The following is a 15,095-nucleotide window of genomic DNA, read 5'->3' as shown; positions in this document are numbered from 1 at the left end:
GTTCAGTTCGTGGTGGACTAGATGGACTATTGGTCTGATCCAACGGGACTGTACATTCAGCGTTAACTTAATTATGTCACCGCTAACCCTCTTTGCATTCTGTTCTCTCCCCCAGCTCTTCCCCAGTCTGTATGAGCTCGGGCACATATTAGCCAGCGATGGGCCGGTCCGCCACAAGCTGGAGTCAGTGGCCAGCGAGGTTTCAAAGGCCGTGGACAAAGAGCTGCAGGTAACATGGGGGGGGGGGAGCGGGTGGGTACCCTCTTCCTCTTTCCAGTGTGGCAAGGGTGGCCAAACCGTGGCTCTTTCACACATGTTGTATGGCTCTCGAAGCACCCACTGCCCCATCTGCCAACGTGGAGAAGGCATTTCTCTCTTTAAATCGCCTCGCCAAGCCAAGTCAGGTGGCAGCTTGGAGAATGCATTTAAAGTTAAAGCTGCTTTCTTTCCACTTCTCACTCCCCCAGTCTATTTGCTTGCCTGCCTGCCTTGACTGTCTTCATCATCATTTTATTTATATCCCGCCCTCCCCGCCGGAGCAGGCTCAGGGCGGCTTGCAGTTCTCAAACATCTGACGCTCATGTCTTGCATTTATTCTATGCAGCTCTGACATTAAACGAGTTTGGCCACCCCTGGTATAGTGGGTGTGAGAGCCCTCTCAGTCCCACCCACCTCACAGGGTGTCTGTTGTGGGGGAGGAAGGTAAAAGGGATTGTGAGTTTGTGAGCCGCTCTAAGACGCTGAGATTCAGAGTGAAGGGCGGGGTATAAATCCATCATCATCGCCATCATCTTCTTCTGAGCAGTCGGGTTAAAACGGATAAAAGGAAGTCCTTCTTCACCCAAAGGGTGATTAACATGTGGAATTCACTGCCACAGGAGGTGGTGGCGGCTACAAGCATAGCTGGCTTTAAGAGGGGATTGGATAAAAATATGGAGCAGAGGTCCATCAGTGGCTATTAGCCACAGTGTGTGTGTATATATATATATATATATTGGCCACTGTGTGACACAGAGTGTTGGACTGGATGGGCCATTGGCCTGTTCCAACATGGCTTCTCTTCTGTTCTTATGTCTGGGGCAGAGATGCTCTGCATTCTTGGTGCTTGGGGGGGGCAACAGTGGGAGGGCTTCTAGTGTCCTGGCCCCACTGATGGACCTCCTGATGGCACCTGGGGTTTTTTGGCCGCTGTGTGGCACAGAGTGTTGGACTGGAGGGGCCATTGGCCTGATCCAACATGGCTTCTCTTATGTTCTTATGGCCTGATCCAACATGGCTTCTCTTATGTTCTTCTTCTTCATGATATTTTGCCCCTCTCTCTGCATGCTGTAATTGGCCTTGAGTCTTGGTGAGAAAGCCATGCAATGAATAACTTAAATACCTGCACAGCATTGTGGGAAATGCGGGGGACAGGTAGCACACCAGGAGCACGATATGTTTGATTCTTGGGGAAGGCCCTCATGTGGACCTACACACAGGTGTTGGGCCACGGGTTTCTGCGTCATGCCCTTCTCCTGCGTGACCTGCTGCTTCTGTCCTCACCAGGTGATCCTGGAGTCGATGGTTGCCCTCACCCAGGAGCTGTGCCCACGCGCTGTCCGGGCCGCCGAGGAGCATAACAAGATGTTGGCGGCCGTTTCGGAGCGCGTCACTGTCCCCCGAAACTTCATCAGGGGAGCTCTGCTAGAGCAGGCAGGCCAGGATATTCAGAACAAACTGAAGTGAGAAAAGGCGGAGTGTGGACAGGAGCGTGGGAGGAGGGGGTGGTGGTCCACGCAAACGGGAGATGTGGACCAAGGATAGCGCCAGACCGTGCCTTGGGCGGGGCCCAGGGCTGTGGAGAAAGGATCCCTTGTGGGCAAAGGAACACGATGGGAAGGTTTATGTCTGCTTAACCTTTGACCGTCTTGGCTTCTCTCCCCTGCCCAGCGAGGTGAAGCTCTCTGTCGTGACGTATCTCACTAACACCATTGTGGAAGAACTGCTACAGGAACTCTACCACGCTCACAAGGACCTGGTGAGAAGCCTCTGAGAACAGCCAATAGCTCCTGCTTCAGAATCCTGGGGTTTGGGTTTCACCCTAGGCGAACTCGCGGAACCTAATTTTTAGGTTTAGAATCATAGTTGGAAGGATCTTCCAGGGTCATCTAGTCCAATGCAGGAAATTCACAAATACAGGGCCCCCCCCTTCAAATTCACAGGATCCACATTGCTGTCAGATGGCCATCTAGCCTCTGTTTAAAAAAGGAAAGAGAGCCCACCACCTCCTGAGGAAGCCTGTTCCACTGAGGAACCGTTCTAATTGTCAGGAAGTTCTTCCTAATGTTGAGCCGGAAACTCTTACAGCCATGTCTTTCTCCTGGAATAAAACAGTTTTGGACACCACATTTTAAGAAGGATCTAGACAAGCTGGAACGGGTCCAGAGGGTGACGAAGATGGTGAGGGGTCTGGAGACCAAGTCCCATGAGGAAAGGTTGAAGGAGCCGGGGATGTTTAGCCTGGAGAGGAGGCGGCTGAGAGGTGATAGGATCACCATTTTCAAGTACTTGAAGGGCTGTCATCTAGAGGATGGTGTGGAATTGTTTTCTGTGACCCCAAAAGGTAGGACCAGAACCAACGGGTTGAAATTAAATCAAAAGAGTTTCCGGCTCAACATTAGGAAGAACTTCCTGACCATTAGAACGATTCCTCAGTGGAACAGGCTTCCTCGGGAGGTGGTGGGCTCTCCTTCCTTGGAGGTTTTTAAACAGAGGCTAGATGGCCATCTGACAGCAATGAAGCTCCTGTGAATTTAGGGGGAGGTGTTTGTGAGTTTCCTTCATTGTTCAGGGGGTTGGACTAGATGACCCTGGAGGTCCCTTCCAACTCTTCTATGATTCTATGAAACAAGCAACCCAAATTACCAAGGAAGCATTCCCCCAGCACGTGGCTTCACATTACCGCTGAGTAATCCATAACTTTACGCCCACGCATCTAAAGTTAGCAAAGAGGGTGTGGTTATCTCACATGCTGGAATGGGTAGCTGTCATCCCTCATTCTGGAAATGAATTAAAAAACCACGGGAGGTTCCTCCAATATGAAATGCGGAACTGATACGCCACAACAGTCAGGAGAAACCCTCTTCCTGAAAGAAGCAAAGCACAATCCTCTGTAGGAGTGGGTGGATCTTTTAACCATTAGTCTTGCTATGAGCGCATCCCCTCTTCTGTCTCCTGTGAATTTAGGGGGAGGTATTTGTGAGTTTCCTGCACTGAAAGAAAAGCCAGTTTGGTGTCGTGGTGAAGTGTGCGGACTCTTATCTGGGAGAACCGGGTTTGATTCCGCCCTCCTCCACTTGCAGCTGCTGGAATGGCCTTGGGTCAGCCATAGCTCTTGCTAAGTGGTTAAGTGCACAGACCTTATCTGGGAGAACCGGGTTTGATTCCCCACTCCTCCACTTGTGGCTGCTGGAATGGCCTTGAGTCAGCCATAGCTCTTGCCAAGTGGTTAAGTGCACAGACTCTTATCTGGGAGAACCGGGTTTGATTCCCCACTCCTCCACTTGCAGCTGCTGGAATGGCCTTAGGTCAGCCATAGCTCTTGCAGAGCTGTCCTTGAAGGGGCAGCTGCTGTGAGAGTCCTCTCAGCCCCACCCACCTCACGGGGTGTCTGTTGTCGGGGAGGAAGATAAAGGAGATTGTGAGCCACTCTGAGTTTTGGAGTGGAGGGTGGGATATAAATCCAGTATCATCATCATCTTCTTCTTCTCTGTAGCTCTTGTGTGATTGAGCAAGCCTGAAAAAGCAAGCGGTGATGCAGAAGGAAGCAAGAGAGGGAGAAGGAAGCAGATGGCAGCGAGTTGCTCGCGGGCCTGATAGTAGCCCTCTGGGGGCCTGCTTCGGCCCCTGGGATGCAAGTTTGACATCCCTGCTAAGGCACTGATCCCCTGGCTTGCTGGCTTGCTTCTTACCGCCGTATTCTTGGACCTGTCCCCGCCAGTGACCATACTCCCAACGTTTTGTGAAGCCGCCTCTCTTCTGCCTCCATCTGTGATGCCTCCTCTCCTCCCCCAATTACAGGCCCAGCACATCATCCACCTCCGGCGGCTTTCTGGGGGTCAGGAGAACGCCGCCTTCCCAGAGCACCTGGGGAAGCCCCGTCTCCGCGACCACGAGGAGACCACCGACGATGAACTGGGCTCCAGCATTGTAAGTACTTGCAGGCCGGCCTACAGATGTGCAGAATACGTTCCGGGGAGATCCAACGGACTGGTGTTCCCAGGTATCGGAGGGGTTACCTGACCTCTCTTTCTCTCATTCCCGCAGGACACCATGGCCATCAAGAGACAAAAGAACTGCCGGAGGATCCGGCCTGCTTCTGCCTTCATCAGTGAGTCTGTGACCCGGTCTTTCCAGACTGGTTTCCCACCTGCTCTCCATCTTCCTGTGTGCAAAGTCGATCCATTCATAAATGAGCTGGCGCAACTGCTACAAGCAACCTGAAAGATCTCCTGGAGCACAGGAGCATTGCAGGGGTGGATGTGACACCGTGGGAGGGATCCTCAGCTTCCTGCTTTGCCCCATTTCTAGACCCACACCCATGGGGTTTTGCAGTATCTAACTCCATAATTGTCTGTTTCTATGCTCTGATCCATCCAGGGCTCTTTTTGTAGCAGGAACTCCTTTGCATATTAGGCTACACCCCCCCCCTAATGTAGCTAGGGTTGCCAAGTCCCGCCACCGCTGTGGCAGGGGACTTGTTCTTAGAATCATAGAGTTGGAAGGGACCCCCTGGGTCATCTAGTCCAACCCCCTGCACAATGCAGGAAACCCACAAATACTAACCCCATCGTGAGCGCTTCACAATGACGTCATCTGGAAGTGATGTCATTGCATCGGGTACGCTTTAGGACTCATGCTAAACACTCTATGGTACCATAGAGTTTTACCGCGATTCCTAGAGTGTCACACCAGAAATGCTCTCAGACTCACAGTAAAATTCTATGGTACCATAGAGTTTTTTGCGTGAATCGTAGAGTGTCCATGCACAACATCTCTGGCACAATGGCATCACTCCCAGGTGACATCATTGCCCTGGGGACAGTGCGCACTCACGGGGCTCTTTGGGGGCAGGGATCCACCCGGCAGCCTGCTCCCTGCCGGTGGGTTGGGGCCCTCCCAGGTGGGGAGCCCTAAGTATAGCCAATGCTCCAAGACCTTATGGGTCTCTTCTTACAGGGCCTAGTGTAAGCTCCAGGAGGACTGGCTACATCAGAGGTATGTGGCCTAATATGCAAAGGAGTTCCTGCTACAAAAAAAGGCCTGGATCCATCTATTGGCAAGTGCAATACCATGAACAGTCTTCTCCATCTCCGTGGATGTGCTTCCCAAGACACACCATTTAGTCATCCACCTAATCTTCTCTTCCCACACAGAACTTCTCTCCATCCTTCCATCCATCCATCTGCCCATCCAACCACGTATCCATCCGCCCATCCATCCATCCGCCCATCCATCCATCCGCCCATCCATCCATCCACACATGCCCATCCATCCATCCATCCATCTTTCCATGCATCCATCCTTCCATGCATCCATCCATCTTTCCATCCAACCATCATCCATCCGCCCATCCTTCCATGCATCCATCCATCTTTCCATCCATCCATCATCCTTCCATGCATCCATCTTTCCATTCATCCGCCCATCCATGCATCCATCCTTCCATGCATCCATCCTTCCATGCATCCATCCTTCCATGCATGCATCCATCCATCCATCCATCCATCCACCCACCCACCCATCTACACACCCACCCACCCACCCATCCAGCCAGCCAGCCAGCCAGCCACCCACCCACCCACCCATCCTGCCTTCCTGCCAGGCTTGCCTGTCCCTTAACCCCTGCTACAGACTTGATTCCTCTTGTAGGTGGCTCAGAACAGGATGGGGAATTGATCGTTCCCAGTATGGACTCCCCTCTGGGCTGGATCTCCTTGGCCAGCGGGAGCCAGTACTCCTCCCGGTCCTGCAGCACGTCTTTCGAAGCGCTCTCCGACTTGCCAACTGAGGGCATCCGGCTGGAGCACCACACCCGTAACAGGCCTCGACCCCCTCGCACCGCTCCGCACAACAGCTTCCGTGCCAACGTGAGTACCGCCAACAAGTTAGAATCATAGAATCCTAGAGTTGGAAGGCACCTCCAGGGTCATCTAGTCCAACCCCCTGCACAACGCAGGACATTCACAAATACCTCCCCTCACACGCATACATCCCCAGTGACCCCTGTTCCATGCCTAGATGATGGCAAATACCTCCGGGATCCCTGGCCAAGCTGGCCTGGAGGAAAATCGCTGACAGACCCTAAAGTGTCCATCAGCATTTCCCTGGGCGTGTAAGTTCTTTTTGCCTTGCTCATCTCTGCCCCTTTTCTCCCATTCTCCTGCTTGATTTATGGTTCAGTTCTCTTTTCTCATGCAGCCGCACAGGAGGTGCTTCTCCCAATCAGGCAGGACTTCCTGTTTGCCAGTTGAGCTTTTCATTCGTTCGTTGCTCCGTCCGTTTGCAATCTTTTACATGTCTACCAGTTTGCATGCAAGCCTGACCTTTTTCTTCCAGGATCCTTCAGGCATTTAACGTACCTTGTGGGTTTTTTTTTTTTTAAAGTCTACGAGAAATTAAGAACTTTAAGAAATGTGAAGGTAATTTCAGAAGGTAGCCATGTCAGTCTGCAGGAAAACGACTCAAATTGAGTCCAGTAAAACCTTCGAGACCAACAAAACATAAATCTAGAAAATATACAAAAACTCTCATTTCTTCTCAATTTTCAAAAGTTTTTATTAGTTTCAGAAAAGTTTAGAAAATTGGGATCAGGGGAAAAGGGGGAATAAAAGCACAATACATTCTGGTCTTGTTTTATATAAAATACTTTCAAAAAACAAAAGGATAGTTCTACTATGTTTTCTTAATGTAAGTGTCTCTTATTTTTATCTAAGCTGTATATATTCCATTTTTAGAGTTTTATAATGTAAATCTTGAGTTATTTTCTAAAAGTTTACCAATTTCGATCAACATAAGTTTGATAACTCTAATAAAGATAAATGTTATAAACTAAAGCACAGGAGAAAAAGAAAAAAATCAGATCATGCCAGAGAATCTTAAGAGTCCGGAGTGTCCAACCAAGCATACAATTTCATCCAATTTTTCTCTTGCTTCTTCTTTAGATTTCTCAGCTATCAACCGAGATAAAAAATCCAGCTCTGCTGTCTCTTATTTCTTCTTTCATGGTCTTTGACCTCCTTCTTCTCTTCCATATTTCTCAATTCATTTCCTCCTTTGCTCACCCATTCTCCGTATCACCCACCTTCTGTTAGTTTTATTCTGGCTTTTTTCTTTTTTAGTCGTACACGTTTCAACATTCCTCCATTTAATCTTACTTTGTATCTTTCATTTGCTCCTTGGCATCGTTTTTCTTTTCCTTTTAGTTCCGCTTCCCCCAAATCCTCCCAAACTAAAATGAGTTCTCCTTTCTGAAAATGGGAAGTCCCGCCTATTTGTGGGAGGGTGCTTCCTGTTTAGCCTGCATCCGGACAGACGTGCAGCATTACCAGAGACGATCAAGTCAACAAGGCTTTCTTCTTATCCACGCGTTGTGGGGCATCACCTATACTCCTTTAGGGCGTCAGAAAAAGAGATGTTACGTGAAATATGTGGGGAAGGTTAATAGGCTGGCCTCTCTTTCCCTTTCAGAACCGAATACTGGCATCTATCGAGTCCTGGGAGCAAGAGAATGGGTCAGTGCCCCGGCTGGATGAAGGGCTGGAGGAATTTTTTAACAGAAGGGTGCTTGCCGACAACGCCAAGTGAGTTGAGATGATTGCACAGAATCTCCAGATACCTTAAACTGCTTGTACGCCCCCTAGGGATGTGTTGGGAAAATCCTGGAGGTTTCAGGGTGTGGCCTAGGAAGCACGGAGTTTGGGGAGGAGGAAACTGAGCAAGGATTTGTTGCCGTAGAGTTTACCCTTTGAAGCTGCCATAGTCTTGAGCGGGAATGATCCCTGCCAAGGCTGTCAAACTCATCTGTTATGAGGGCCGGATTTGACATGAGATATTGTTGGGCTGGGCCGTGTGTCATAAAATTTAATGCCGGGAAGCAGAGATACAAACTTTATAAAGGACACAGAAGTGCTTTCCAGTTTGGTGTAGTGGTTAAGTGTGCGGACTCTTATCTGGGAGAACCAGGTTTGACTCTCCACCCTTCCACATTCAGCAGCTGTAATGGCCTTGGGTCAGCCGTAGCTCAAGGTTGTCCTTGAAAAGGGCAGCTGCTGTGAAAGTCCTCTCAGTCCCACCCACCTCACAAGGTGTCTGTTGTGGGGGAAGAAGATAAAGGAGATGCTGAGCTGCTCTGAGACTCTGAGATTCGGAGTGGAGGGTGGGATATAAATCCTCTTCTTCTTTCTTTCTTTCTTTCTTTCTTTCTTTCTTTCTTTCTTTCTTTCTTTCTTTCTTTCTTTCTTTCTTTCTTTCTTTCTTTCTTTCTTTCTTTCTTTCTTTCTTTCCTTCCTTCCTTCCTTCCTTCTTCCTTCCTTCCTTCCTTCCTTCTCTTCCTTTCTTTCTTTCTTTCTTTCTTTCTTTCTTTCTTCTTTCTTTCTTTCTTTCTTTCTTTCTTTCTTCTTTCTTTCTTCCTCTCTCTTCCTTCCTTCCTTCCTTCCTTCCTTCCTTCCTTCCTTCCTTCCTTTTCTGGTGCTTTCTTTATATTTCTCTTGTGGGATTGAAGGAACTGGGTAAAGGAAGCTCTGACTCTTTCCCTCCGTCCCCAGAGGACGAGGAGGGGAGGAACCTCAGCCAATAGAAGGAAGAGAGGTTTGGCTCAGTAGCTCTGCTGTGTGATTGAGAGAGCCTGGCAAAACAAGCTCTCCCTTCCCTGCTTCCATCCTTCAGCCATTGGAGAAAACAGAGGGTTTTGCTCTGTAGCTCATGTGCGATTGAGCAAGCCTGATGCAGAAGGAAGCAAGAGAGAAGGAGAGGGGAGCAGATTTGCTCAAGGGCCTGATAGGAGCCCTCAGGCCCCTGGGCCACATGTCTGACACCCCTGCTGTAGTCTCAATATCAGTCGTAATTCTGGGAGGTCTCCAGGTCTAGGGTTGTCAGGCGGTGCCTTGCAACCGGCAGGATGGTTGTGGGTGAGGTGGGGCAGCATCCCAGGAGAAAAATTAAAAAGAAAAACAAAGCCTTGGTTACTTACAGGAAGTGGGGACCATAGAATTCCTGACGATGCCTAGAGCTACCCAGAAGTGGCCTTTGTAACCTACCTCCTGTTGGTCCTGTTCGTCCAAGAACCTCATATGTGCTGTGCTTGATGGCTACATCTCTTAAGAACATAAGAGAAGCCATGTTGGCTCAGGCCAGTGGCCCATCCAGTCCAACACTCTGGGTCACATAAGAGAAGCCCTGTTAGATCAGGCCAGTGGCCCATCCAGTCCAACACTCTGGGTCACATAACAACATAAGAGAAGCCCTGTTGGATCAGGCCAATGGCCCATCCAGTCCAACACTCTGTGGCACACAGTGGCCAAAAAACCCAGGTGCCATCAGGAGGTCCATCAGTGGGGCCAGGATACTAAAGCCCTCCCACTGTCACCCCCCACAAGCACCAAGAATACAGGACATCACTGCCCCAGACAGAGAGTTCCAACAATACCCTGTGGATAAGAGCTACTGATGGACCTCTGCTCCATATGCTTATCCAGTCCCCTCTTGAAGCCGTTCGTGCTTGTAGCTGCCACCACCTTCTGTGTCAGTGAATTCCATGTGTTAATCACCCTTTGGGTGAAGTACTTCCTTTTATCAATTCTAACCTGACTCCCCAGCAATTTCATGGAGTGTCCATGAGTTCTTGTATTGTGAGAAAGGGAGAAAAGGACTTCTTTCTCTACCTTCTCTATCCCATGCATAATCATGTAAATCTCTCTCATGTCACACCGCAGTCAACCTTTCTCGGGGCTGAAGAGCCCCAAATGCTTTAACCTTTCTTCAAAGGGAGAGTTTTCTAAACCTTGAATCATTCTAGTTGCCCTTTTCTCCTTCTCCCCCTATAGCTATCCCTGGACGCCCAAGAGTTGCGGAGTGAGACCAGGACCTTCTGACCCCCTTCCGCCTCTGCAAAAGAAGAGGAGGAGGGGTCTCTTTCATTTCCGGAGGCACCGCAGCATCAAGGGAGACCGGGACCCTGACGATCTGCCCCCGAGTCCTCCGCCGCCACCCATGGGTGGGGACGAGCCAAAGCCCCTGCCTCGCTCGGAGGAAGAAAGGAAGCTGGGGCAGAACCCCCTTGGAATGGCAGGGGTTCTCCCGGGAATGGGGCCCACAGCCCCAGGAAGTGGGGTGAAGGCTCTGCCGAGCAGAGTGAGACAGGTAAGGATTGCTTTGGGGCAGGAAACAGGAAGAGAAGCGCTCGAAGGAGGCCCCCCTTAAAAGTTCCCACCAGGGCTCTTTTTGTAAAACGAAGCCCGCGGGAACTCATTTGTATATTAAGCCACACCCCCTCATGTCACTATTGTTTCACGCAGGGCCTTTGGGTAGAAAAAGTCCATCCGGAACTCATTTGTATATTAGGCCCCACCCCCTCATGTCACTGTTGTTTCACGCAGGGTTTTGAGTAGAAAAAGTCCATCCGGAACTCATTTGTATATTAGGCCACACCCCCTCATGTCACTATTGTATCACGCAGGGCTTTTGGGTAGAGAAAGTCCATCCGGAACTCATTTGTATTTTAGGCCTCACCCCCCTCATGTCACTATTGTTTCACGCAGGCCTTTTGGGTAGAAAAAGTCCATCCGGAACTCATTCGTATTTTAGGCCTCACCCCCCTCATGTCACTATTGTTTCACGCAGGCCTTTTGGGTAGGAAAAGTCCATCCGGAACTCATTCGTATTTTAGGCCTCACCCTCCTCATGTCACTATTGTTTCACGCAGGGCTTTTGGGTAGAGAAAGTCCATCCGGAACTCATTTGTATATTAGGCCACACCCCTCACGTCACTATATATTTATTTATTTATTCTGTAACTTGTATCCGGCCCTTCCCATAAAATGGCTCAGGGCGGCTCACAGCAAACGATAAAACAATAAACAAAGTGCAGGGTTATTACATTCAAAAGTCAAAGCATTTAAAAAACCTAAAAACCTTAAAATCTTGACATTAAAACTATACAGTATAATTCACAGAAGTCTAATAAGCTACATTTATCCAGTCAGGCGTAGGCTAACCGGGTTGTCTTACAGGCCCTGCGGAACTGAGTAAGATCCCGCAGGGCCCTCACCTCTTCCGGTAGCTGGTTCCACCATGTAGGGGCCATTGTAGAAAAGGCCCTGTCTCTGGTTGTCTTGAGACGGACTTCCTTAGGCCCGGGGATGGTGAGAAGGTTTTGAGTCCCAGACCTCAGTACTCTCTGGGGAACATGTGGGGAGAGACGGTCCTTCAGGTAGGCAGGTCCCAGGCCATATAGGGCTTTAAAGGTAATGACCAGCACCTTGTACCGGACTCGGTATGTTATTGGAAGCCAGTGCAAAGCCCGAAGACCCGGCCGAATGTGCCCCCACCTTGGGAGGCCCAATAACAGCCGGGCCACGGCATTCTGCACCAGCTGCAATTTCCGGGTCCGGCACAGGGGCAGCCCCATGTAGAGGGCATTGCAGTAATCCAACCTCGAGGTGACCGTAGCGTGGATCACTGTTGCTAGGTTGTCGCGGTCCAGGAAGGGGGCCAACTGCCTTGCCCGTCTAAGATGAAAAAACGCGGACTTGGCAGTGGTTGCTATCTGAGCCTCCACCTTTAGGGACGGCTCTAGTAGCACCCCCAGGCTCTTGACCCTGTCCGCCGCCATCAGCGGCGCACCGTCAAAAGCTGGCAGGGGGATTCCCCCCCCCCCCCCGGTCCTCGACGGCCCAAACAAAGGACCTCTGTCTTCGCAGGATTCAGCCTCAGTCCACTCAGTCTGAGCCACTCAGCCACGGCCTTTAGTGCCCGGTCTAGGTTTCCTGGGGCGCAGACAGGTTGGCCGTCCATAAGTAGATAGAGCTGGGTGTCATCAGCATACTGGTGACACCCCAGCCCATACCTTCGGGCAATCTGGGCAAGAGGTTGCATATAGATGTTAAATAACATCGGGGAAAGAACCGCTCCCTGGGGCACTCCACAGTTAAGTGTGCGCCTCCGGGATAGTTCCCCCCCAATCGCGACCCTTTGTCCCCGACCTTCAAGGAAAGAGGAAAGCCAGTGCAAGGCCAGCCCCTGAATCCGCGCGTCGGCGAGGCGGCAAGTCAGTAACCGATGGTCGACCGTATCGAACGCCGCCGATAGGTCCAACAACATCAGCACTGCCGAGCCACCCCGATCCAGATGCTGCATGATACTATTGTATCACGCAGGGCTTTTGGGTAGAAAAAGCCCATCCGGAACTCATTTGTATATTAGGCCACACACCCTCATGTCACTATTGTATCACGCAGGGCTTTTGGGTAGAAAAAGTCCATCCGGAACTCATTTGTATATTAGGCCCCACCCCCTCATGTCACTATTGTATCACGCAGGGCTTTTGGGTAGAAAAAATCCATCCGGAACTCATTTGTATATTAGGCCACACACCCTCATGTCACTATTGTATCACGCAGGGCTTTTGGGTAGAAAAAGTCCATCCGGAACTCATTTGTATATTAGGCCACACACCCTCATGTCACTATTGTATCATGCAGGGCTTTTGGGTAGAAAAAGTCCATCCGGAACTCATTTGTATATTAGGCCACACACCCTCATGTCACTATTGTATCACGCAGGGCTTTTGGGTAGAAAAAATCCATCCGGAACTCATTTGTATATTAGGCCACACACCCTCATGTCACTATTGTATCACGCAGGGCTTTTGGGTAGAAAAAGTCCATCCGGAACTCATTTGTATATTAGGCCACACACCCTCATGTCACTATTGTATCACGCAGGGCTTTTGGGTAGAAAAAGTCCATCCGGAACTCATTTGTATATTAGGCCACACACCCTCATGTCACTATTGTATCACGCAGGGCTTTTGGGTAGAAAAAATCCATCCGGAACTCATTTGTATATTAGGCCACACACCCTCATGTCACTATTGTATCACGCAGGGCTTTTGGGTAGAAAAAGTCCATCCGGAACTCATTTGTATATTAGGCCACACACCCTCGTGTCACTATTGTATCACGCAGGGCTTTTGGGTAGGGAAAGTCCATCCGGAACTCATTTGTATATTAGGCCACACACCCTCGTGTCACTATTGTATCACGCAGGGCTTTTGGGTAGGAAAAGTCCATCTGGAACTCATTTGTATATTAGGCCACACCCCCTCATGTCACTATTGTATCATGCAGGGCTTTTGGGTAGGAAACGTCCATCCGGAACTCATTTGTATATTAGGCCACACCCCCTCATGTCACTATTGTATCACGCAGGGCTTTTGGGTAGGAAACGTCCATCCGGAACTCATTTGTATATTAGGCCACACCCCCTCATGTCACTATTGTTTCACGCAGGGCTTTTGGGTGGGAAAAGTCCATCCGGAACTCATTTGTATATTAGGCCCCACCCCTTGACCGCCAAGCTAGCCGGAACTGCGTTCCTGTGCGCTTCTGCTTAAAAGAAAGCCGTGGTTCTCACCTTTAAGGCCCTTTACAGCCAGGGGCCTGCATATCTACAGGACGCCTCTCCCCACATGAGCCCCCTGCCCCGGGTTCTGAGGTCTGCTACACAACGTCTTCTTGCAGTACCTGGGCCTTAGGATGCCCAACTGGCTTCCAAAAGGGCCAGGGCCTTTTCGGTCTGGGCCCCTACCTGGTGGAATGAGCTCCCCCTGGAGATTCGAGCCCTGCAGGACTTGTCAAAGTTCCACAAAGCTCTTCCACCAGACTTTTAACTGATCTGGTGGGTGTCCCTTTGGACATCAGCACTTCCCCCACACCATTTTACACTCCTGGGGCTTGTATAGAGTTGACAGCCATTGAACATATGAAGCTGCCTTCTACTGAATGAGACCCTGGGTCCATCAAAGTCAGTCTTGTCCTCTCAGGCTGGCAGCAGCACTCCAGGGTCTCAAAAGCTGAGGTTTTTCACTCCTATTTGCCTGGACCGTTTTTGGTTGGAGATGGCAGGGATTGAACCTGGGACTTTCTGCTTACGAAGTCGATGCTCTACCACTGAGCCACCGTCCCTCCCCTGACCAGCAGTAGCTCTCCAGAGTCTCAAGCTGAGGTTTTCCACCCCTACTTGCCTGGACCCTTTTTTGTTGGAGATGCCGGGGATTGAACCTGGGGCCTTCTGCTTACCAAGCAGATGCTCTACCACTCAGCCACCACCCCTCCCATAAAGCCAGGTTCAAATAAACATATATGAACCTGCCTTCTACTGAATCAGACCCCCTGCGTCCATCAAAGTCAGTATTGTCTACTCAGACTCTACTCAGTCTAATCGGCTCTCCAGGATCTCCAGCTGAGGTTTCTCATGCCTACTTGCCTGGACCCTTTTTAGTTGGAGATGCCGGGGATTGAACCTGGGACCTTCTGCTTCCCAAGCAGATGCTCTGCCTCTGAGCCACCGTCCCTCCCCTGACCAGCAGTGGCTCTCCAGGGTCTCAAGCTGAGGTTTTTCACGCCTCTTTGCCTGGACCCTTTTTAGTTGGAGATGCCGGGGATTGAACCTGGGACCTCCTGCTTCCCAAGCAGATGCTCTGCCTCTGAGCCACCGTCCCTCCCCTGACCAGCAGTGGCTCTCCAGGGTCTCAAGCTAAGGTTTTTCACGCCTATTTGCCTGGACCCTTTTTAGTTGGAGATGCCGGGGATTGAACCTGGGACCTGCTGCTTCCCAAGCAGTCAGTCTTGTCCTCTCAGGCTGGCAGCAGCACTCCAGGGTCTCAAAAGCTGAGGTTTTTCACTCCTATTTGCCTGGACCGTTTTTGGTTGGAGATGGCAGGGATTGAACCTGGGACTTTCTGCTTACGAAGTCGATGCTCTACCACTGAGCCACCGTCCCTCCCCTGACCAGCAGTAGCTCTCCAGAGTCTCAAGCTGAGGTTTTCCACCCCTACT

The 15,095-nt window shown here is 50.4% G+C and overlaps 2 protein-coding genes across 2 annotated transcripts in view; one reads left to right on the top strand and one right to left on the bottom strand.

Annotated features, from left to right (window-relative positions):
• The window catches only part of LOC132583743 (dehydrogenase/reductase SDR family member 4-like), a 206,255-nt gene that overhangs the window by 121,984 nt on the left and 69,176 nt on the right, over nt 1-15,095 (bottom strand). The window lies entirely within an intron of this gene.
• The window catches only part of CARMIL3 (capping protein regulator and myosin 1 linker 3), an 80,642-nt gene that overhangs the window by 51,438 nt on the left and 14,109 nt on the right, over nt 1-15,095 (top strand). The window contains exons 26-33 of the mRNA XM_060256513.1: nt 116-229; nt 1,546-1,721; nt 1,930-2,017; nt 4,060-4,188; nt 4,306-4,369; nt 5,911-6,128; nt 7,729-7,841; nt 10,083-10,398. Of these exons, the coding sequence (XP_060112496.1) occupies nt 116-229; nt 1,546-1,721; nt 1,930-2,017; nt 4,060-4,188; nt 4,306-4,369; nt 5,911-6,128; nt 7,729-7,841; nt 10,083-10,398 (1,218 nt within the window). The remainder of the gene's footprint in view (nt 1-115; nt 230-1,545; nt 1,722-1,929; nt 2,018-4,059; nt 4,189-4,305; nt 4,370-5,910; nt 6,129-7,728; nt 7,842-10,082; nt 10,399-15,095) is intronic.

This window comes from Heteronotia binoei, chromosome 15 (genome assembly GCF_032191835.1).
Source record: "Heteronotia binoei isolate CCM8104 ecotype False Entrance Well chromosome 15, APGP_CSIRO_Hbin_v1, whole genome shotgun sequence".
Classification (NCBI taxonomy): Eukaryota; Metazoa; Chordata; class Lepidosauria; order Squamata; family Gekkonidae; genus Heteronotia; species Heteronotia binoei.
Note: the sequence above shows the minus strand (reverse complement) of the source record. Positions and strands in the feature narration are given on the sequence as shown.